Below are 24,533 nucleotides of genomic sequence, written 5' to 3'. Positions count from 1 at the left end.
TTTGCTATGTACATTTTGTAAATCGTCCATGGGGGCGGGCTCTCTGCTGACCGTTGCTATTCCTCCAGCAGATTTACTCCGCCCCCCAACGCTGAATTTCATATCTCAGGACGCCGCCCCTAGCGCCCGTGGTCCCGCGCATGCGCTGTGCGACTGTAGCGGGACTGTGCACTGTGTGCACGTGTGACCGCTGGTGACGTTTTGCGCATGCACGAGGTTATGGGCGCCGCTGTGAGTGTCATCAGCAAGTGCCGCCCATAACCTCGTGACCGCACTTTCCCCAATTCCTCCAGCATTCTGCGCAAGCGCTTGCTGGACAGATGACCCGACGTCACCTCTTTCCCATCTTGCCCTGCTGCAGGGTTAGATGGGAAGGAGGTGACGTCAGGTCATTTGGCCGGCGAGCGCTTGCGCAGAACGCTGGAGGCAGTGGGGGAAAGCGCGTCCACGAGATTATGGGCAGGCACTTGCGATGCAATCACAGCGCCGCCCATAATCTCGTGCTTGTGACACGTCACCAGCGATCCTGGCGTGGGCGGCACCTCGAGCGCAGTGGGCGGCGTCCTGATGGATAAAATGGAGCGTGGTGGGACGGCGTCAATGTGCTGGAGAAACAGCAATGGTCAGCAGAGAGCCCGCCCCCATGGACGATTTACAAAATTTACATAGCAAAAGGTACAAGTTTATAAAGTATTTAATTTGGTTTTTAAAAGGGGCCACAAAAAGTACAGGAACCTTGCTAGAATGCAGCCCACGAGCTGCAGAGGGGGAAACTTTTAGGTTTCAAGCTAAATTTCTGATGACAGGTTCCCTTTAAGGTTTTCTTACTGAGACATTGCAATTGCTTTTTCATGCTGTTTGTTTGTGTGATTCTCTTCCCAGTTATCTCCTATTGTGTTTCATTTAAGTTTTTGAGGGTTTCCAAGTATTTTGTTATTATTTTTGGTTTCTTGTTTTCCATCATTCCTGTACGACTGTGTTTGCACATTCCTAGCCCCGTGTCTCATCCTCTGCTTGTGTGCTCTTCATTGATGTTTATTGTTGTTTTTGTGTGACACTTTATAGCTTATGGTTAGAGATGAGCAAACCTCAGGCTCGAGGCTTGGAAAATGATGTGAAAATCCCCGTGGTGAGTTGAACACTGTGCTCGTGTGTGAGTGATTACCTGCATTGTCCGCGCTGCTGGAAGTGTTTCTTCGACTCAAATTAGGCTTTAATTCAGCGTACTGAGATGTTTTGTTCACAGAGAATTAAAAAAATAAAAACTTCCCACCCACCTCAGGAAATGTTTTGCTTTAGGCCAGGGGTGGGGAACCTCCGGCCCGCAGGCCGCATGCGGCCCGCCATGACCTTTTATGTGGCCCCCGGGCAGATTCCCGGGGGAGGCAGTGCTGGTGCTGTCACCGCGGTCTTGCTGCCGCCGGCCCTTTAAATCTACACATTGCTATTTGTGCTGCAATGTGTTCTCCCGTCGGCCAGTGCCAATTGTGGGCGGGTCCACAGCAGCTTCACAGCTTCCAGCCTTGTGTGTCCACCCCCTGCCCTCCGGAGATCAGTGCCTGCCTTCTCCTTCTGATGCAGTGTGTCCGGCTCCTGCACTCCGGTGATGTGAATGCAATGCTGGTGTGAGTCCAGCGCCGACCCTCTGCTGCTATGTGCCCTGCCCAATGCTTTGTGCCTCCCCACACCAGTTCTGTAAACCTTCTCCCCCAGAGTTGCATGAAACTCTCAGCACAGTGTGCCCCCCAATGTCCTGTGTGCACCCCTCCCCCAGTCCTGTGTGCAGCCCCCCAATGTCCTGTGTGCAGCCCATCACCCAGTAGTCCTGTTTGCACCCCCCAATCCTGTGTGCACCCCTCCCCCAGTCCTGTGTGCAGCCCCCCAATGTCCTGTGTGCACCCCCACACAATCCTATGTGCAGCCCATCACCCAGTCCTGTGTGCACCCCCCAGTCCTGTGTGCACCCCCCAGTCCTGTGTGCACCCCCTTAGTCCTGTGTGCACCCCCCAGTCCTGTGTGCACCCCCCAGTCCTGTGTGCACCCCCCCAGTCCTGTGTGCACCCCCCAGTCCTGTGTGCACCCCCCAGTCCTGTGTGCACCCCCTTAGTCCTGTGTGCACCCCCCAGTCCTGTGTGCACCCCCCAGTCCTGTGTGCACCCCCCCAGTCCTGCGTGCACCCCCCAGTCCTGTGTGCAGCCCCCCCAGTCCTGTGTGCAGCCCCCCCAGTCCTGTGTGCAGCCCCCCCCCATCCTGTGTGCAGCCCCCCCCAGTCCTGTGTGCAGGCCCCACCCCAGTGCTGTGTGTGCCTCCCCCCCAGTGATGTCTGTGCCCCCCCCAGTGATGTCTGTGCCTCCCCCCCAGTGATGTCTGTGCCTCCCCCCCAGTGATGTCTGGGCCTCTCCCCCCAGTGATGTCTGTGCCTCCCCCCCAGTGATGTCTGTGCCTCCCCCCAGTGATGTCTGTGCCTCCCCCCAGTGATGTCTGTGCCTCCCCCCCAGTGATGTCTGTGCCTCCCCCCCAGTGATGTCTGTGCCTCCCCCCCAGTGATGTCTGTGCCTCCCCCCAGTGATGTCTGTGCCTCCCCACAGTGATGTCTGTGCCTCCCCACAGTGATGTCTGTGCCTCCCCACAGTGATGTCTGTGCCCCCAGCCCCTCCAGTGGTGTTTGTGCCCCCAGCCCCGCGTGTGGTGTTTGTGCCCCCAGCCCCGCGTGTGGTGTCTGTGCCCCCAGCCCCGCGTGTGGTGTCTGTGCCCCCAGCCCCGCGTGTGGTGTCTGTGCCCCCAGCCCCGCGTGTGGTGTCTGTGCCTCCAGCCCTGCGTGTGGTGTCTGTTCCTCCAGCCCCATGCCCCCAGTTAATTAATTGCTTCACCCAATATAGCAGGGTCATTTAAACATTGATAATTTTGTGCGGCCCCCGAAGGTTGGTAGAAATTTCCAAATGGCCCCCGACAGAAAAAAGGTTCCCCACCCCTGCTTTAGGCCATTAACAAAACAGTTTCAGAGCAAGATGGGCAGAGTTTGTTTTTATTATTTTCTGTGATCCTAATTTGAGACAAACACTTCCAGCAGCGGGGACAATGCAGATAATCACTCAAACACCAGCACAGTGCTCAACTCACCAGGGGTATATTCACGTCATTTTCCGAGGTTTGCTCATCTGTACTTAGGGTACAGTTTAGGAGACTCAGTGTCAGCTGTCTAGGCGTGAGGGCATCATTGCGTGATCTTAGGGTGCCAACCTCCACTGTCGGTCAGGCACAAGTCGGGTCAGCTCTAGGGCAAGTGCTTGCCTGTTTTGTGACCGGTGGATTTCTGGTTTTACATCTCCCCTGGTTTGTCCATCTCAATGAGATTGTTAGCATTCAGTTGTAACAAAAAATTAGTGAGCCGTCAGCTCCAGACATGTGACTGATCACATGACCTTGATATAATGTAGTGTCCTCCAGCTCATCATTACCTGTCCAGCTATTTCAGTGATGTAATTTTCACTCACATCTGCTCCATACATATTGTATATACACTGTTCCAGTCCATACATGTTATACACACACGGCTCTGCTCCGTACACCTCGTACACATGCGACTCCGCTCCAAACACGTTATGCACACATGGCTCTGCTCCGTACACCTCGTACACATGCGACTCCGCTCCAAACACGTTATGCACACATGGCTCTGCTCCCCACACGTCGTACACATGCGGATCTGCTCCGCACACGTGACACACACATGGCTCTACTCAGTAACCATCGTATAGACACACGTCTTCACTCCATACATGTCATACACACACGGCTCCGCTCCGTACACCTCGTACACACTGTAAACCCCTCCTGACCCCACACATAAACTTCCCCTCATCCAGCACCATGACACCCAGCACAGCAGAGTCCTGCATACACTGAGGACTGGAGCTGATCATGTGACCCCTGACTCCTCCCCTCCATGTGACATCATCACAGGTCCTGTAAGCACAGAGCAGCCATATATCTAGTGTGCGGCTCTGCAGGTGGAGGTAGGTGCAGGGTCTCTATTATTGTGGTGCATTCTCCATATTATTAACCCTTTCCTCCCGGTGTGTTTGTGCCGTCACACTCCGGGGTACAGGTCTCCTTCCTCGCCCTCTGATGTAGATGTACAAGGGGCCGGTATTTGCGGTCGGAGCTCGTACTGTGTAATAGAAGCGTTGTGGGATAGATAATTCCAGTAGACAGAATGTAGTCTTTGGGGTACTTTACACGCTGCGACATCGCTACCGATATATCGTCGGAGTCACGTTGTTAGTGACGCACATCCGCCGCCGGTAGCGACATCGCAGCGTGTAACACTAATGAGCGACGATCAACGATCACAAAATCGTTCCAAAACGGTGATCGTTGACACGTCGTTCATTTCCTTAATATCGCTGCAGCCACCGGTACGATGTTGTTCGTAGTTCCTGCGGCATCACACATCGCTATGTGTGACACCGCGGGAGCGACGAACATCTCCTTACCTCCATCCACCGGCTATGCGGCAGGAAGTAGGTGAGCGGGATTTTACGTCCCGCTCATCTCCGCCCCTCCGCTTCTATTGGCCGGCCGCTTAGTGACGTGGCAGTGACGCCGCTATGATGCCGAACGCACCTCCCCTTGAGGGAGGGATTGTTCAGCCGTCACAGCATCGTCGCTGATCAGGTATGTGCGTTTGACGCTGCCGTAGCGATAATGTTCGCTACGGCAGCGAGCACCAAATGTTGCATGAGCAACGGGGGCGGGTGCTATCGCGCTCGACATCGCTAGCAATGGCGCAGCGTGTAAAGTACCCCTTTCACTTTTTGTCGCTGTTTCTGTATTTTATCTTTTTTCCTTTATGAGTGATATTTCCTAGAACCGTACTGGAGCTGCTTTTTTAGACGCTCAGCCGCTCATTGGACCGTGTTGGAGCGATAGAGGTAGCTGCTCCTTCTATCTCACCTCCTAGGAGGTTTAAAGGGAACCTGTCACCACTGTTTTGGCGTATAAGCTGTGGCCACCACCACCGGGCTCTTATATACAGCATTCTAACATGCTGTATATAAGAACCAAGGCCGCTGTGAGAACGTAAAAAACTCTTTATAATACTTACCTGACGGTCGTGCGATTGGCCATATGGGCGTCTCCGGTGCCGGCGCCTCCTCTTTCGGCCATCTTCGTCCTCTTTCTGAAGCCTGGGTGCATGACGCATCTACGTCCTACACACTCGCCGCTCCTGCGCAGGCACAGTACAATACTTTGATCTGCCCTGTTCAGAGCAGATCAAAGTGTGCCTGCTCAGGACCTGAATGCCTGCGAGTGTGGATGACGTCGGACGTGTCATGCACCGCTAGAGAAGAAGGAGAACAAAGATGTCCAAAAGAGGCGGAGCCAGCACCGGAGAACGGAGACGCCCATATAGACAACCTCGCGACCATTAGGTATCATAGTATCATAGTTTTTACGGTTGAAGGGAGACTCTAAGGGCGGCTTTGCACGTTGCGATATTGCACGTGCGATGTCGGTGGGGTCAAATCGAAAGTGACGCACATCCGGCGTCGCAGTCGATATCGCAACGTGTAAATCCTTGATACGATGAACGAGCGCAAAAGCGTCGTTATCGTATCATCGCTGCAGCCTCCGACATTTCCATAATGCCGGTGCAGCGACAGGTGCGATGTTGTTCCTCGCTCCTGCGGCAGCGCACATCGCTGTGTATGAAGCCGCAGGAGCGAGGAACTTCACCTTACCTGCCGCCGACTGCAATGAGAAGGACGGAGGTGGGCAGGATGTTTACATCCTGCTCATCTCCGCCCCTCCACTTCAATTGGCCGCCTGCCGTGTGACGTCGCTGTGACGCCGCACGACCCGCCCCATTAGGAAGGAGGCGGGTCGCCGGCCAGAGGGACGTCGCACGGCAGGTATGTGCGTGTGAAACTGCCGTAGCGATAATAATCGCTACGGCAGCTTTCACTAGATATTGCACGTGCGACGGGGGCGGGACTATCGCTGCAGCATCGGTAACACATTGTTACCGATGTTGCAACGTGCAAAGCCCGCCTAAGTCCATCTAGTTCAGGGGTCTCAAACTCGGCTGGGTGTATGGGCCGCACACCGGAAAAAAATAATTTGAGGGGCCGCATTCCTTTCAGGACAAAGTGACATTGGTAGTGGTACCATTTTTTCTTTCTATACACCCTTGAATCACTGCTTTTGAACATTTTTCATTTGTCCATTATAACAAATGTGTAATATATATATCTCTACATACATACACACTTTTTTTTACATTTTTTCCCCTTTTTGTAAGTAATACAGTTTTACAATAACCACCGCATAGTAATTTTGGCCAACATCTTGTAGTAATGTGCCCCATCTTGTTTCCCATTCTGTAAAAATGTGCGCATCCTTGTCCCCTTGTAGCAATGTGCCCCAGCCTCAGCTAACACACACACACACACACACACACACACACACACACACACCACCCTGTGCAGCCTCAGCTCACACCCCCCCACCCTGTGCAGCCTCAGCACACACACACACACACACCACCACCCCCACCCTGTGCAGCCTCAGCTCACACCCCCCCCCCCACCCTGTGCAGCCTCAGCACACACACACACACCACCACCCCCACCCTGTGCAGCCTCAGCTCACACCACCACCCCCACCCTGTGCAGCCTCAGCTCACAACACCACCCCCACCCTGTGCAGCCTCAGCTCACACCACCACCCCCACCCTTTGCAGCCTCAGCTCAAACCACCACCCCCACCCTGTGCAACCTCAGCTCACACCACCACCCCCACCCTGTGCAGCCTCAGCTCACACCACCACCCCCACCCTGTGCAGCCTCAGCTCACACCACCACCCCCACCCTGTGCAGCCTCAGCTCACACCACCACCTCCACCCTGTGCAGCCTCAGCTCACACCACCACCCTGTGCAGCCTCCGCTCACACCACCACCCCCACCCTGTGCAGCCTCAGCTCACACCACCACCCTGTGCAGCCTCAGCTCACACCACCACCCTGTGCAGCCTTAGCTAACACACACACACACACACCCTGTGCAGCCTCAGCTCACACACACACACACACACACACACACACACACACCCCACCCTGTGCAGCCTCAGCTAACACACACACACACACACACACACACACACACACACCCTGTGCAGCCTCAGCCAGCAACAGAAACACACACACCACACACGAAAACATTCTTCTCACCTGCTGTCAGCGGCATGCAGGCACGTGGACTCGGTGAAGCCTCAGCTACCACACACACACACACACACACACACACACACACAGACACTGCAGCCTCAGCCAGCAACAGAACCACACACACACGGCATGCCACACACACACTGCAGCCTCAGCCAGCAACACAGAACTCCACACACACACACGAAAACATTCTTCTCACCTGCTGTCAGCAGCACGCAGGCACGTGGACCCGGTAATGATCACAGCTGCTGTCATCGCTGAACTTTCGGCCGGCGCGTGCAAAGCAGTTCTCACTGCACAACAGCCACTGGCTAATCACAGGCAATCATCTGAGGTCATATGCAGCAGGTGCTTGCCTCTGATTGGCAGGCGGCTGTTATTGCGTTCTGCAGTGAGAACTTCACTGTGCGCGGCAAAGACAAAACTGTAGGCTGAAATAAATAACTGGCAGCTGCGGCCCCTGCACCGGTCGCCATCTTTACCAGGTCCACGGGCCTGCGGGCCGCAAGAAGCCACCTGAAGGGCCGCATGCGGCCCGCGGGCCGCGTGTTTGAGACCCCTGATCTAGTTCAACCCGTAGCCTAACATGTTGATCCAGAGGAAGGCAAAAAAAAACCAATGTGGCAAACAAGTTCCAATGGGGAAAAAATTTCCTTCCTGACTCCACATCCGGCAATCAGACTAGTTCCCTGGATCAATACCCTGTCATAAAATCTAATATACATAACTGGTAATATTAAATTTTTCAAGAAAGGCGTCCAGGCTCTGCCTAAATGTTAGTAGTGAATCACTCATTACAACATCATGTGGCAGAGAGTTCCATAGTCTCACTGCTCGTACAGTAAAGAATCCTCGTCTGTGATTATGATTAAACCTTCTTTCCTCAAGACGTAGCGGATGCCCCCGTGTTCCAGTCGCAGGCCTAGGTGTAAAAAGATCTTTGGAAAGGTCTCTGTACTGTCCCCTCATATATTTATACATTGTGATTAGATCCCCCCTAAGCCTTCGTTTTTCCAAACTAAATAACCCCAAGTTTAATAACCTATCTTGGTATTGCAGCCCACCCATTCCTCTAATCTTGGTGGCTCTTCTCTGCACCCTCTCCAGTTCAGCTATGTCCTTCTTATATATCGGTGACCAGAATTGTACACAGTATTCTAAGTGCGGTCGCACTAGTGACTTGTACAGAGGTAGAACTATATTTTTTTCATGAACACTTATACCTCTTTTAATACATCCCATTATTTTATTAGCCCTGGCAGCAGCTGCCTGACACTGTCCACTAAAGTGAAGTTTACCATCCACCCATACACCCAAGTCTTTTTCTGTGTCTGTTTTACCCAGTGTTCTACAATTAAGTACATAATCATAAATGTTATTTCCTCTACCCAAGTGCATGACCTTACATTTATCTACATTAAACTTCAATTGCCACTTCTCAGCCCAATCCTCCAATTTACATAAATCTCCCTGTAATATAAAATTATCCTCCTCTGTATTGATTACCCTGCAGAGTTTAGTATCATCTGCAAATATTGAAATTCTACGCCGCATGCCCCCAACAAGGTCATTTATAAATATGTTGAAAAGAAGCGGGCCCAATACTGACCCCTGTGGTACCCCACTATGAACTGAGACCCAGTCCGAGTACGTACCATTAATAACCACCCTTTGTTTCCTATCACTGAGCCAGTTTTTAACCCAGTTACACATATTTTCCCTTGTCCCCATTATTCTCATTTTATGTACCAACCTTTTGTGTGGCACCGTATCAAAAGCTTTTGAAAAGTCCATATACACAACATCCACTGCATTTCCCTGGTCCAGGCTTGAACTTACCTCTTCATAGAAGCTGATCAAATTAGTTTGACAGGATCAATCCCTCATAAACCCATGTTGATACTCTGTCATAAGGTTATTTTTCTTGAGATACTCCAGTATAGCATCTCTCAAGAACCCCTCAAGGATTTTACCAACCGTAGAGGTTAAACTTACCGGCCTATAATTTCCCGGCTCAGTTTTTGTCCCCTTTTTGAATATTGGCACCACATTTGCTATGCGCCAGTCCTGCGGTACCGACCCTGTTATTAAGGAATCTGAGAAGATTAAAAATAATGGTCTATCTATCACAGAACTCAATTCCTGTAGTACTCTGGGGTGTATGCCATCCGGGCCCGGAGATTTGTCAACCTTAATGATTTCGAGGCGGCGGCGTACTTCCTGCTGGGTTAAGCAGGTAATATTCAAGGGTGAATTTATGGTATCACTGGTCATGTCATCTGCCATGGCATTTTCTTGTAAAAAAACCGTAGAAAAAAAGTCATTCAGTAGGTTGGCTTTACCCTCATCCCCTTCCACCATTTCACCAAGACTATTTTTAAGGGGGCCAACACTATCGCTTTTCAGTTTTTTACTGTTTATGTAGTTAAAGAATATTTTAGGATTATTTTTACTTTCTCTCGCAATGAGTCTCTCTGTCTCAAACTTAGCTAACTTAATTTGCTTTTTACATATTTTATTTAATTTTCTATAATTATATAATGCCTCATCACTACCTACCCTCTTTAATTCTTTTAAGGCTTTCTGTTTTTCTTTTATTGCTTCCCTTACAGCCCTATTTAGCCATAGGGGTTTCCTCCTATTTCTAGCATGTTTGTTCCCATAGGGTATATTTTCTGCACAAGCCCTATTCAGGATGCTCATAAAAGTCTCCCATTTGCTTTGTGTACTTTTATTACTTAGTACATCATCCCAGTTTATTGCACTAAGATCATCTCTCAACCGTTTAAAATTTGCTTTCCTGAAGTTTAGTGTCCTTGTAGCCCCTCTACTATACATCTTACTAAAGAATACATGAAAACTTATTATTTTGTGATCACTATTCCCCAAGTAACCCCCAACTTGTATATTTGATATGCGGTCTGGCCTATTGGTTAGTACAAGGTCTAGTAGTGCTCCCCCTCTTGTGGGGTCCTATACCATTTGTGAAAGGTAATTATCTTTCATTGTTATCAAAAATCTATTTCCTTTGCTGGAACTGCAAGTTTCTGTTCCCCAATTTATATCAGGATAGTTAAAGTCCCCCATAATAATTACCTCTCCGAGACTCGCTGCTTTATCAATTTGCTTTATGAGGAGATTCTCTACCTCTTCCATAATATTCGGCGTCTTATAACACACTCCTATCAGTATTTTATTATTCATTCTCCCCCCCCTTATCTCCACCCATAGGGACTCTACATTCTCAGTACCCTCACATATGTTGTCACGCAGGATGGGTTTTAAGGATGATTTTACATATAGACACACACCTCCCCCTCGCTTATTTGTACGGTCATTCCTGAATAGGCTATAACCCTGTAAATTAACAGCCCAGTCATAGCTCTCATCCAGCCATGTCTCTGATATCCCCACTATATCATAATTTTCTTCCAACAATATTAATTCTAATTCCTCCACCTTATTTGTGAGGCTTCGGGCATTAGTGTACATGCACGTTACGTATGACTCTGTACCTATATTCCTGCTTACTGTATTGACTGTCCTAACCCTTCCCCCCGTACCACCTCCAATTTCATTACTTGTGCCCTGGTCACTATCTGCACTACATTCCCCTTCTATAAAGTGAATACCCTCGCCCCCCATTCCTAGTTTAAACACTCCTCCAACCTTCTAGCCATTTTCTGCCCCAGCAGAGCTGCACCCTCCCCATTAAGATGCAGCCCATCCCTAGCATAGAATCTGTAGCCAACTGAAAAGTCGGCCCAATTCTCCAGGAACCCAAAACCCTCTTTCCTACACCAATTCCTGAGCCACCTGTTAACCTCCCTGATCTCTCTTTGCCTCTCTGGTGTAGCTCGTGGCACAGGTAGTATTTCCGAAAATAACACCTTTGAGGTCCATGCTTTAAGCTTACAACCTAATTCCCTGAAATCATCTTTAAGGACCTTCCACCTACCTCTAACTTTGTCATTTGTGCCAATGTGTACAATGACCGCTGGGTCCTCCCCAGCCCCTCCCAGTAATCTGTCAACCCGATCAGCAATGTGCCGAACTCGAGCGCCAGGAAGACAACACACTGTTCGGCGATCCCTGTCTTTGTGACAGATTGCCCTATCTGTCCCCCTAATAATTGAGTCCCTCACTACCAGTACCTGTCTTGCCTGCCCTGCACTCCTATTCCCCCCCCCTTACTGGAGCAGATACTCCTCTGGCATTCAGAGGTCATGCCTTGCTGCAGCAATGCTACCCCTGTAATGACATCCCCCTCATCTGCCAAGTTTGCAAACCTATTGGGGTGTGTCAGTTCAGGACTAGCCTTCCTAGCACTTTTCCCTTTACCCCCCTTTCTAACTGTCACCCAGCTACCTACCTCACAGTCCTGCCGCTCCCTACTACGATCCCCACATCTGACCCAGCAAGCTGCTGCTCAGTGAGCAGCAGACTCCTTTCCATATTGCTATTGCATCTCAGAGTTGCCAGCTGCTCATTTAGATCCAGTATCTGGGCTTCCAAACGTGCAACTTGCGCACATCTCGAACAACAGTATGCACCCTCGAACGGCTTTTCGAGGTAAGTATTATATTATATTATATTATATTATATTATACAGTTAGGTCCAGAAATATTTGGACAGTGACACAAGTTTTGTTATTTTAGCTGTTTACAAAAACATGTTTAGAAATACAATTATATATATATAATATGGGCTGAAAGTGCACACTCCCAGCTGCAATATGAGAGTTTTCACATCCAAATCGGAGAAAGGGTTTAGGAATCATAGCTCTGTAATGCATAGCCTCCTCTTTTTCAAGGGACCAAAAGTAATTGGACAAGGGACTCTAAGGGCTGCAATTAACTCTCAAGGCATCTCCCTCGTTAACCTGTAATCAATGAAGTAGTTAAAAGGTCTGGGGTTGATTACAGGTGTGTGGTTTTGCATTTGGAAGCTGTTGCTGTGACCAGACAACATGCGGTCTAAGGAACTCTCAATTGAGGTGAAGCAGAACATCCTGAGGCTGAAAAAGAAGAAAAAATCCATCAGAGAGATAGCAGACATGCTTGGAGTAGCAAAATCAACAGTCGGGTACATTCTGTGAAAAAAGGAATTGACTGGTGAGCTTGGGAACTCAAAAAGGCCTGGGCGTCCACGGATGACAACAGTGGTGGATGATCGCCGCATACTTTCTTTGGTGAAGAAGAACCCGTTCACAACATCAACTGAAGTCCAGAACACTCTCAGTGAAGTAGGTAGTAGTGTCTCTAAGTCAACAGTAAAGAGAAGACTTCATGAAAGTAAATACAAAGGGTTCACATCTAGATGCAAACCATTCATCAATTCCAAAAATAGACAGGCCAGAGTTAAATTTGCTGAAAAACACCTCATGAAGCCAGCTCAGTTCTGGAAAAGTATTCTATGGACAGATGAGACAAAGATCAACCTGTACCAGAATGATGGGAAGAAAAAAGTTTGGAGAAAAAAGGGAACGGCACATGATCCAAGGCACACCACATCCTCTGTAAAACATGGTGGAGGCAACGTGATGGCATGGGCATGCATGGCTTTCAATGGCACTGGGTCACTTGTGTTTATTGATGACATAACAGCAGACAAGAGTAGCCGGATGAATTCTGAAGTGTACCGGGATATACTTTCAGCCCAGATTCAGCCAAATGCCGCAAAGTTGATCGGACGGCGCTTCATAGTACAGATGGACAATGACCCCAAGCATACAGCCAAAGCTACCCAGGAGTTCATGAGTGCAAAAAAGTGGAACATTCTGCAATGGCCAAGTCAATCACCAGATCTTAACCCAATTGAGCATGCATTTCACTTGCTCAAATCCAGACTTAAGACGGAAAGACCCACAAACAAGCAAGACCTGAAGGCTGCGGCTGTAAAGGCCTGGCAAAGCATTAAGAAGGAGGAAACCCAGCGTTTGGTGATGTCCATGGGTTCCAGACTTAAGGCAGTGATTGCCTCCAAAGGATTCGCAACAAAATATTGAAAATAAAAATATTTTGTTTGGGTTTGGTTTATTTGTCCAATTACTTTTGACCTCCTAAAATGTGGAGTGTCTGTAAAGAAATGTGTACAATTCCTACAATTTCTATCAGATATTTTTGTTCAAACCTTCAAATTAAACATTACAATCTGCACTTGAATTCTGTTGTAGAGGTTTCATTTCAAATCCAATGTGGTGGCATGCAGAGCCCAACTCGCGAAAATTGTGTCACTGTCCAAATATTTCTGGACCTAACTGTATATATTATATATATAATATATTATATATAAGAGCCCGGTGGTGGTGGCCGCAGCTTATACGCCAAAAAAGTGGTGACAGGTTCCCTTTAACAGCTGAGATTGGAGTTATCTGAACAGTTATATCAAGGAACAATAAGTGGTAAGCTCTTAAGTACAATCTGACACAAGCAGAGTCTTTCATCATACACTCATCACTACCAATCGACCTCCCCACGAAATCAGCATTTACAGTATGTTCATAGGTGAAACCTCTCCACCAAACATCTTTCCTGGTTATAGGACACTACTGACCATAAACTGATCACTTTCTTAACTTGCTCTTACCTTAGCCTTCTAAGGTAAAAACATGTTTGCATTCAAAGGGGTTCTACTATCTGGAACAGTAATGGAGTATGCAGTGGACATGTTGTAAATGTCCAATAAATGTAATTCCCATAACTAGGACATGCATCTATCTCTAGTGCGGAAGTTCATCACACACTAATGATAATGGGGAGGTAGCTGTCTAGCTTTCCATGTATTCAATCGGATGTACGTGCTTTATCACGCTAAGTATTTATTTGTATTTATTGTCACAAGTGTGTCACAGGTGACAGACAGTACTGTGGTGTCCGGCTATAGCTGGTCACAGCATTTGGCTGCGCAAACTGCTCCCTTACCTTCTATTATTTCTGCTTGGTTTTCATCTCTTTCCCTTTAGGACCCTATGGAGTTCCTCAGCCTTTTAGTTGCTTTTCATCAGCACTTCTCTTGGTGTTTTTATATACCTTCACTTCTTATTACTCTGTGCTGATGATAGCTCTTATACCCTTTACATGTCTTAAGTGCAAGCAGTCGGCTTGGATACATCTGGAGAATCTTTGTTTTTTGCAGTACCTCTGCCTGAGTCATCTGGAGATAAGTTGTTTGTCCACTTCCACCCTCTTTGTTATCCCTGTGTATTATTTAGTGCTTAGTGGAGTTGACTAAGCGCTCATCCCATCTGCTCTCTAACTAGGGACTACATCAACGTCAGCCAGGCTCAGGCATCCGGCTCGGCGCATACGTGCGAAACCTATCTAGGATGGTGAGGGAAGCCAGAGCCCAGCGGTAGGCTTGGTAAGGGGTCACCATCTCCCCCTTCCCTAGATACAGGGTTTCCCTTCCCTTTCACCGTTCCTAGCTTGAGAAATATCAAAAATGAAGATGGTGATTCCAATTCTATTGTTGATGACTGAGACTTGAATAAGCTTTATGGAAAAAAAATACTTTACAGAATGTGTATTCAGCCTGCAGGCTCTGAGGGAAGGTGGAAGAAAATGCTTGTATGCCGTTATATAAGTAGGATAAGGGATGAACATACAACATGTATCATGGCCACACTGTACCTTCTGCACCCTGGTGTGTCATACAAAATGGCAAGATGGTGCCATAGGATGATATAGACTTGTAGGATGGGTAAAAAAGGGTATGGTGGAACAGGCATGTTACTAGAATGGTCAATTCTTGAAAGGTCTAGACCTGCTCTGCTCAGTTCCACATCAGGACAGGTTATGTCGTATCCTGATACCTGCTAGGCTGTGTGGACAATCGGCAAGTGTTGTGTCCATTCTAATGACCACTAATCTCCACTTCTAAGGCCCCCATGGCTCCATTCAGTAGATCTTAACATCATCGCTACTACAACATTGGTTACAGCATTGATGTTAGTATATAGATGATGTGATTATTGTCATATGAAGCTTGTGACATCATTTGTACTTCTTATACAGAATTCTTCATGATATTACATCGTCATCTTCTTCCTATTCAGGTCCCTACAATATCGGATCCTCTCAGTGGAGATCTTCTATATAAGAGAATTCTCCTGATTGCCCCGTGAAGGATGGATATGGACAGGGACAAGATGGCGGAGAGGATATTACACCTCACCCTAGAGATCCTCTTCCGGCTTACTGGAGAGGTGAGAGATTCTGATGACGTCACATTACATCATTCTTATCTATGGGAATAACAGATGGACAGAACTGGAGAGGTGAGGACTCTGGCAATATCTGTAGTGAGATTTATTACTGTGTCTCTCCATAACCAGGATTACACAGTAGTGAAGAAGACCTCTAGTGAGCGCTGTCAGGCCCCTGTGTCTGAGCGATGGGGAAGACCCCTGAGCCCAATCACGGGGCCTCCACTTCACCCCCCGATACATGAGGACATCGATGACCAGAAGATCCTAGAACTCACCTACAAGATGATTGAGCTGCTGACTGGAGAGGTGACACTGCTGGGAATGCTGGGACATTATACAGTAACGCTATGAAGGGATCGGGGGTGACGGTATCATTGTATGTGTCAGGTTCCTATGAGGTGTCAGGACGTCACCGTCTATTTCTCCATGGAGGAGTGGGAGTATTTAGAAGGACACAAAGATCTGTACAAGGACGTCATGATGGAGGTTCCCCAGCCCCTCACATCACCAGGTAATAGACAGGACTAAATACACACGGCCTATAATTATCTGTATGTAAGGAATGAATTCAGTCCCTGTATGTGTCTCCTCCAGTTCTATCCAGTAAGAGGACAACACCAGAGAGATGTCCCCGTCCTCTTCTCCCACAGGACTGTAAACAAGAAGATCCCGATGTTCCTCAGGATCATCAGGTAGATGGAGAGAAGGTGCCATGAAATCTCCCTATGATGTGTAGACGGCTGTGAAGGTCTTGTGCTCAGTCTTGTTTTATCCTCCAGTATTATATGTGTTATACTTGTGTAATGAGAGCAGTGGAGATGGCAGGATTAGAGCTGATCATAGATGGGACTTCTCCATCTGTCTGTGACTTTTACAATATTTGTTTTAGGGTGAAGATCTGCCCCATATTAATACTACAGAGACATATGTGAGTGGTGATGAGCAGAGTAAAGAGGAGATTCCTACAGATAACCTCCCAGGTGAGTAGTCACCTCTACAGTCTATTTAGTCATTGCTTGCTACAATTATGTGTTGTGCTTTAGATTGCATGAATCTGCAAAGATGTTGAAAGGAGCATCTTGAAGCTCACTACATTGATTGGCAAAACCTCCGAGGCATTATGTAGCTGAAAACCATTCAGACTAAAGATGCACAAAAGTCTGAGGCTATACGACGACATGTGTCATGCCTCTATAGAGCAAAAAACTTTTTAGCCATTCGTTTTCTACTACCTCTTTCTTGACCATTTCAGCTGCAATTTGGCTTTAAGACAGTAGCCAAATCACAGGTGAAATGCAGTTACGGGAGACATAACGGTGCTTTACACGCTGCGACATCGCTAGCAATGTATCGCCGAGGTCACGTTGTTGCTAACGGCGCTGGATGTGCGTCACTGACATCGCAGCGTGTGACACCAAGGAATGGCGATCAACGATCGCAAAAGCGTAAAAATCGAAGATCGTTGACACGTCGCTCCTTTTCATAATATCGTTGCTGCTGCAGGTACGATGTTGTTCGTTGTTCCTGTGGCATCATACATCGCTATGTGTGACACCGCAGGAACGGCGAACATCTCCTTACCTGCATCCACCGGTAATGAGGAAGGAAGGAGGTGGGCGGCATGTTCTGGCCGCTCATCTCCGCCCCTCCTCTGCTATTGGCCGGCCGCTTAGTGACGCCACAGTGACGTCGCTATGATGCCGAACGCACCTCCCCCTTAAAGGAGGGATTGTTTGGCGGTTACAGCGACGTCGCTGTAAAGGTATGTGCGTGTGACGCTGCCATAGCGATAATGTTCGCTACGGCAGCGATCACCAAATGTCGCACGAGCGACGGGGGCGGGTGCTATCGAGCACGACATTGCTAGCTATCGCTAGCGATGTCGGAGCATGTAAAGCACCCTTTACAATGAAGTCTATGGTAGGAATTTCCACCCGATACCTCAAAATGTAACTGTTTTGGATTTTTTGAGATGTCACATTGCTGTCTCGGTAGGTTTCAGGGCCCAAGTGTCACAGGTGTGTCACTGGTAACAGCCAGTCATGTGGTTTCTGGCCATAGAAGGTCACAGCGTTTGGTTGCGTAAAATGCTTCCTGATTTTCCATTGTGCCTGCTGTCAGTATTCATTGGTATAGGGCACACCAGTCCCAGGAAGGAAGGGGTATTTAAGCACCAAGATAATGCTGATGATCAGCAGCTGTATGGAAGGTGAGCTGATGCTGGATCCAAAAGGGAGAGAGATGAATCCAACAGGAACTCGCCTTCCACCCAGCTGCTGATCATCAGCATTATCGTGGTGCCTAAATACCCTTTGCTTCCTGGGTCTGGTGCCTGTGATATTTTTCAGTTCCTTTAAGCTTTGATTGCAAGCAGGTGGCTTGTACTCCTCTGTGATATCGTTGCTGAAAATTCTGCTGAATTACCTGAGTCCTCTGTAGATAAGTAGTTCATGCATCTATCCCCCATGTGTCCCCCTTGTGTCTTCTGTAGTTGTTTACTGGGGTTAAAGAAGAGCTCATCCCATCTGCTCCCTATTTAGGGATACCTAGGGTCAGGTATACGGCTCGCCCCATAGGTGCGGAACTTATGTACGGTGGTGAGGGACCCCAGGGACCAGCAGTAGGTTTGGTCAGGGGTCACCATCTCCCCCTTCCCTAGACACAGGGTTTTCTTCCCTTTTGCCGTGTGCTTGGTAGCTCACCATCACTAGCGTGACACCAATGCACACATGCAGCATGTTATGGAATACATGTTGCTTGTACAGCTCCAACCTTTTGGATAGTTATTTTGGAGAACTGGTTCACAATCCTACGAGCTGGACATTTTAAAAAGTCCATAATGATATGCTAACAATGATAATCTGAAATAGGCAAAGGAAGTAACAGGCTACTGAGATTTTGGAAAGAATTGGAATGTTCTGAAATAGATTACACATTCGCATCCTTGTCTACAATGCGAACGTAGAAGAGCAAGGACCAGCAAACTTGTCAAGAATTCAAGTTCTGAGTAGATTTGGTCTTTCTAGATAATCACCAGTTGACCTGCCATTTCCAGTAGGTGTCTCCACTTCTCTCATGTGGTTTGTCATGTCAAATTGCAAAAAGCTTTCGAATCTGAAAGGCTTTATTTTCCCCTTAGAAACACTAAAATGAATCCATTAGATTCCGCTCAAATCTCCGATTTATATGTTAGATTTTGTTCTGTCAGGATTAGAGATGAATGAACCCAATGTTCAGTGTTTGTACCGAACACAGACAACAAAATAAAATAAAAAGTACAGATTCAGAGTTTGGTTGCTTTACGTATGACAACCACTCATGCTCAGGTACGCTTGCTGCTTTGCCCAGTGCGAGACGCTGGCAGTGTTTGATGGGTTCTCACTGGGTTAACAGCATGATCAGATGTAATGTGCACTAAACAGAAAAACAAGGAAAAATCCCGCCTATCCACCCATGGAAGTGATCTGTTTATAGCTGGCTGCATGTGGGCGGAGACCTGAACTGCCCAATTAGTGACTTCCATTTGGATTCAGATCAAGTCTGGGTCCCAAACCAAACATTATCCAAAGGCCGGTTGAACTTGCCGAACTGAACTTCCACAGGTCCGCTCATCTCGGTCAGTAGATGTTAGTAATTTATAAAAAAAAAAAACAGATCGTGCCTCTCTGTTCATTGTTTAAATGAAAAATTGCCAAGTGAGTGGTCAGCTTCTTTAACATTATTGCCAGAGCCCTTCCATTATTTAGTCTAAAATTTTCACCTTGGATCTAAACTTGGTTTTGAATGCTTTTACTCAACCTCCACACAAGCCCATTGATGATATCTCCATCATGTTTCTCACGCTTAAATGCATTTTCCTGGTTATTACCTCAGCTAGTAGGACAGTTACCAGCTATTTCCATTAATAATCCCTATACTGTTGTCCTGGAAGACAGGATTATCATTAGGCTTGACCCAGACTTCCTTCATAAAGTGTTATCAAAAATCCATCAATCTCAAGAGATTGTTCTTTCCCTATCTGTAATAGTCCTATGCCTAACTTAGAAAAACGTTAGAAGCATTATTGTCATGGATGTGTCATGGAGGCGTCACATGTGGCTGACAATCCAGGGGCAGTGATTGTTAGGAAATCCAGAGATTGGCAGCACGTGTTGTTACCTTACAGTTCCCTATTTCTGCAGCAGCGGACTTTAGGACCCTGGGGAACTATCAGTTTTTCCCCTCAGTTGCCAGCCTCTGACTTCCTTTATAAACCTCCCTCTGGGGTGATTTGGGTGCGGTTGATAGTTGTTCCTGGCTGTGCTTTGCAGCGGTCATCTCCTCTTGCTGTTCTAGAGACTTCTGTGGTAGCTGCTCCTAAGATAAGTGTTTGACTTTTCCTATCTACCTGGGGTCAGGTAGTAGCATTTATATTTCCCCTGTATTGTTTCCTTTTGGCTCCCTTAGCAGTAGTGGTGTTGATAAGCGCTCATACCTGCCATCCTTACTTAGGGCCCAGATCAGGGTTTGCCTAGGGTGAGGTATTCCTGCTCGGCGAGAGGTCCGGAACCTGTATAGGGCAGTGAGGGTGAGCTGCAGGTTATTGTCAGGAGTCACCACTTTCCCCTTTCCCTAGCGATGGGGCATTCCTTTCCCCTTCTCTTTGTATGGTACTTTATGGCCGGTATAGCTTCTATCCCCAGCCATGGCAATGATATGATTGCTGCTTGCATTTTTGTATAGATGGTTCAGTTTGGAGGTCCAAATAAAAGTAGATTAGTTAGCAAGTGTTCCTTAAACTAGGAATATTAGATCAGTAAGGCCCACTCAATCTGTCAAGCCACAAATTGATCCACTCCTTTAACCTTTTTCAGACAATATTGGCTTGACCTGTCCTCTTCCTCTCATCTTCCCTTTTGTCGGTAAAGTTTTACATATGGTCCCATCCTAGAGAAATTTCCTCTTAAAACTCTCATGAATCTGTCTTTGGCAATGGGTTAAATGTTGCTTACAATAACCGGTAATTTGATTTTCCAAAGACCATGACAGCACCCTCCCAAATTCCTTCCCTTGTTGTCTAACCTTTTTCTGATGGGATGTCTGTCTGCTAAAGATGAGTAAATTACTGGTTAGTTAATGGAAAAGGAGGGTGATTCAAACATTTAGATTTTTTTTTAACAGCTTTTGTTTAACTTTAATGTTAGCTTGATCATGAAATTGAGCGCTATAGCACGGTATTTCACTGTACAGTAAAAATCATGGTGTCTTATGAATGCAAGCTACAGGTTTTCATAGGGTCACCATCATGACAAGATCTAGGGTCTTCAGCCAAGCCCTGGCTGACATGGTGCACAGGAAGCAGCATATTCCCCAGCGCATGAGCTTTGAGTTCCACTGTCGTAGATTATGTATGGAGGACAAACTGGGGGGTAAAGGTGCAAATAAGGTCTCATCCGATGAACAGTGGTATGGATAAAGAAAGATTACGTTCACTTGCTATAGTGAGCCATGACAATACATAAGTGAAGGGGATAAGAAAAAGAGGAAGATTTTCAGATGACACCTGTACTTTCAATTACTGGCAGAGCATGGAGGTAGACTGTATCTAGAAAGCAGAAAGGTTCGGTGGTTGAAGGATCCAGCTTCACATCCTGATCTTAATAAAAACATGCTTTATTCGTTCACATTAATATGATGGCATGATAAAATCATCCAATGCTAAGTACTTGCATCTTACGCGTTTCAAACCTTTGATGGTTCTTAGTCATAGACATGAGTGAAGGAGATGTAGCTGCTAAAGATCCACGTGTGGACACTTGGTACATGCAATAAAGGAAGGGACAAGTCTTCAGGATATATGCGTTGAGGAAACATAGATCAAATACAATTTATTCTATGTGTTTTTAAACTATCCAGCTTCATCCTTAGATTCCGCATTTGACCTATTCGTGTTTCCTGGACTCTTCCATCCTGGAGTCTTCAACAGCAGCGCAGAAATAACTTTTTTTTTTTCTTTGTCGTCATACATTGACAGCTTTGATTACGTACGGAGAATAAAGTTCTTCTCCTCCATTTTTGTGTATGTGGTAATCCAGTCTTTCACTTTCGGCAAGACTGGATTAGCACACGCAGCTCTGTGCTAGCACCCACTTATAGGTCTGTTTAGTATTCTCCATTGAACATTTTACTACAAAAGATTGGTGATGTGAACATGAACTTATGAAGAAGTTGGCTTCAACAAAGCCGTGAAAAACTTAGAGCACAACCTGGTGGCCTCACATCATTATCTATTATTACCTGCTTCACAGTGTACTGTGGTCCCCACTGTTTTTCTTAGTTGACAATTGAATTTTACTATGATTTATATAGAAAGTTATTGTTTTTGTTTTTTTTCTCTTGGCAGACCACTATACCAGGAGGTCAGGGGAATATCTGTTATTTTCAGATTTTAATGCAGATGATCGTGGTATCACAGCAGATGCTTACAAAGAATATGACATTATCTCAGATACATCATCAGCAGCTTTTCATAGAAAAGAGCTATCATCTGACACTTTTCAACATGTCCTATCTTCTAATTTATCACAGACTGTTCAGCAAAATAAAAATAACAGAAGTGATGTTAAATATCAAAGAACTGACATTGGGGAAAAGCGATTCTCATGCTCAGTATGTGGAGCGTGTTTTAACCAAAAATCCAGTCTTGTTAGACATGAGAGAAGTCACACAGAAGAGAAACCATATTCATGTCCTGACTGTGGGAAATGTTTTAAGCAGAAATCAAATCTTATCACACATCAGAGAACTCACACTGGGGAGAAGCGATACTCCTGTTCTGAATGTGGGAAATGTTTTACAGAGAAATCAAATCTTATCATTCATGAGAGAAATCACGCAGGGGAAAAGCCATTTTCCTGTCCAGAATGTGGGAAATGTTTTATAGGAAAATCACATCTTGTTCGACATCATAGAATTCACACAGGGGAGAAACCATTTTCTTGTTCAGAGTGTGGGAAATGTTTTAGAGAAAGGTCAAATTTTTTCAGACATCAGAAAGCTCACACAGGGGAGAAACCATATTCATGTTCCCTATGTGGGAAATGTTTTATGTACAAATCACATCTTGATAAACATCAGGTGTCTCACACAGGGGAGTAGTTATTTATCTATACAAATCCTGTATCGATTAACAAATGTAATAATACTTCTATATTTAGCTATGTATATAAAAAATGTTACCATTATGCATACAATATAACTGCACCTTAAAATAATTGTCCAACAAAACTCTCTCTTCTACCAATGATAATGGGGAAAGCCCTGCTATATTTTTCAGTCTTCTTGGTGAACTTGAAACTGCAAACATTTTAATCGCTTATACTATATATAGAAATATAATATTGCCATACATGGTAAAAATGATAATTTATTAAAGGTGTCCTAATTAATGCGCTAGAATATATAGTTCTTGCCAATTGATAAATCAATGTTTTGTAAATATTTTAAGACATATTTTATCTATTTAGTCATTTCTGTATTGGTCTATACATATTCAAATTATTATTCCAATTGGTTGTTTATTAAGCGGCCACATTATATTTAATATACCCATTAACCACGGTCCAAATCAGTGGTTGTGTAATCATCTTTCAACTTACGTAGGAAAGATTAAATCTATATAAATACTTAATCCTCCACGCCATGATTGCTTGTGCGCATACGCTTTAGGCCAAGCCCCTCTCGAGAAATATCACGTGACCACGTGTATTACGCAAGCGTTCCATGCCATGCTATGGAGAGGTTCAAATTTACATATTTACATATGGGGTGGAGCTAAGACTGGATGCGCCGTCATTGCCATTTACATCACACGCTCACTATTGTGGGTTGATTTCGGTTTGATGTCACGCCACCCTATTGGAGAGTATGCATTGATAGCTGACATCGTGCACACTCATTGGTGGATGTATAACTTTATCTTATTGGTGTTGCTATACACAATATTCTCCATTCCCATAGTTCGCGTAGCTGTATAATTAGGCAACAGCCCCTCTACTTGAGACATGCCCCGTAAGAAGCTAGTTGCGAAACGTGGATCGGGGTGATAGACATGGTGCCGGGTTTTGTGCTTGTAGCCGTGAGGGGGTGTATATGTATAATATATTAAAAAAAAACTTTAGTCACAGCATTCCATTCTTGTACTATAATCATTTAGGACTTACCTTTTGTGAATTAGGCTGTAAAATTCATGCTATAGAGGTAAGCATTATCTTTATAAATCAATTTAAGCACTAGTTGCTATTTGATGGTATATCAGTTGATATTGGAATAATATTTACCCGTTCCTTTTATGTAGGATGAGTATACTGTGTAGATATATATATATATATATATCTACTGCTTATTTATATATATATACTAGCTGTAGTACCCGGGCGTTGCCAGGGATAGTAACTGTCTCTCGGTCTCTCTCCCAGTCTCTGTCTGTGTGTCGCTGTCTGTCTCTCTGTCTGTCTCTGTCCTTGTCTGTCTGTGCCTATGTCTGTGTCTGACTATTTCTATCTCTGTCTGTATTTGTATCAGTCTATCTGTCTCCATCTCTGTCTGTCTCTCTCTATCTCTATGTCTATCTCTGTGTGTGTGTGTCTGTCTCTTTCCAGGTCCGTCTCTTTCCAGGTCCGTCTCTTTCCAGGTCCGTCTCTTTCCAGGTCCGTCTCTTTCCAGGTCCGTCTCTTTCCAGGTCCGTCTCTTTCCAGGTCCGTCTCTTTCCAGGTCCGTCTCTTTCCAGGTCCGTCTCTTTCCAGGTCCGTCTCTTTCCAGGTCCGTCTCTTTCCAGGTCCGTCTCTTTCCAGGTCTGTCTCTTTCCAGGTCTGTCTCTTTCCAGGTCCGTCTCTTTCCAGGTCCGTCTCTTTCCAGGTCCGTCTCTTTCCAGGTCCGTCTCTTTCCAGGTCCGTCTCTTTCCAGGTCCGTCTCTTTCCAGGTCCGTCTCTTTCCAGGTCCGTCTCTTTCCAGGTCCGTCTCTTTCCAGGTCCGTCTCTTTCCAGGTCCGTCTCTTTCCAGGTCCGTCTCTTTCCAGGTCCGTCTCTTTCCAGGTCCGTCTCTTTCCAGGTCC

At 46.4% G+C, this 24,533-nt stretch overlaps 1 protein-coding gene across 1 annotated transcript in view; it reads left to right on the top strand.

The window, feature by feature from the left end:
- Window positions 1-24,171, top strand: part of LOC142313041 (gastrula zinc finger protein XlCGF66.1-like) — a 236,184-nt gene extending 212,013 nt beyond the window's left edge. The window contains exons 2-7 of the mRNA XM_075352026.1: window positions 15,290-15,439; window positions 15,569-15,748; window positions 15,830-15,953; window positions 16,037-16,134; window positions 16,332-16,422; window positions 21,825-24,171. Coding sequence (XP_075208141.1) covers window positions 15,362-15,439; window positions 15,569-15,748; window positions 15,830-15,953; window positions 16,037-16,134; window positions 16,332-16,422; window positions 21,825-22,579 — 1,326 coding nt within the window. The 5' untranslated portion in view covers window positions 15,290-15,361 and the 3' untranslated portion in view covers window positions 22,580-24,171. The remainder of the gene's footprint in view (window positions 1-15,289; window positions 15,440-15,568; window positions 15,749-15,829; window positions 15,954-16,036; window positions 16,135-16,331; window positions 16,423-21,824) is intronic.
- The last annotated feature ends 362 nt before the right edge of the window (window positions 24,172-24,533 follow it).

This window comes from Anomaloglossus baeobatrachus, chromosome 5 (genome assembly GCF_048569485.1).
Source record: "Anomaloglossus baeobatrachus isolate aAnoBae1 chromosome 5, aAnoBae1.hap1, whole genome shotgun sequence".
Taxonomy (NCBI): domain Eukaryota; kingdom Metazoa; phylum Chordata; class Amphibia; order Anura; family Aromobatidae; genus Anomaloglossus; species Anomaloglossus baeobatrachus.
This window is presented reverse-complemented; position numbering and strand designations above follow the sequence as displayed.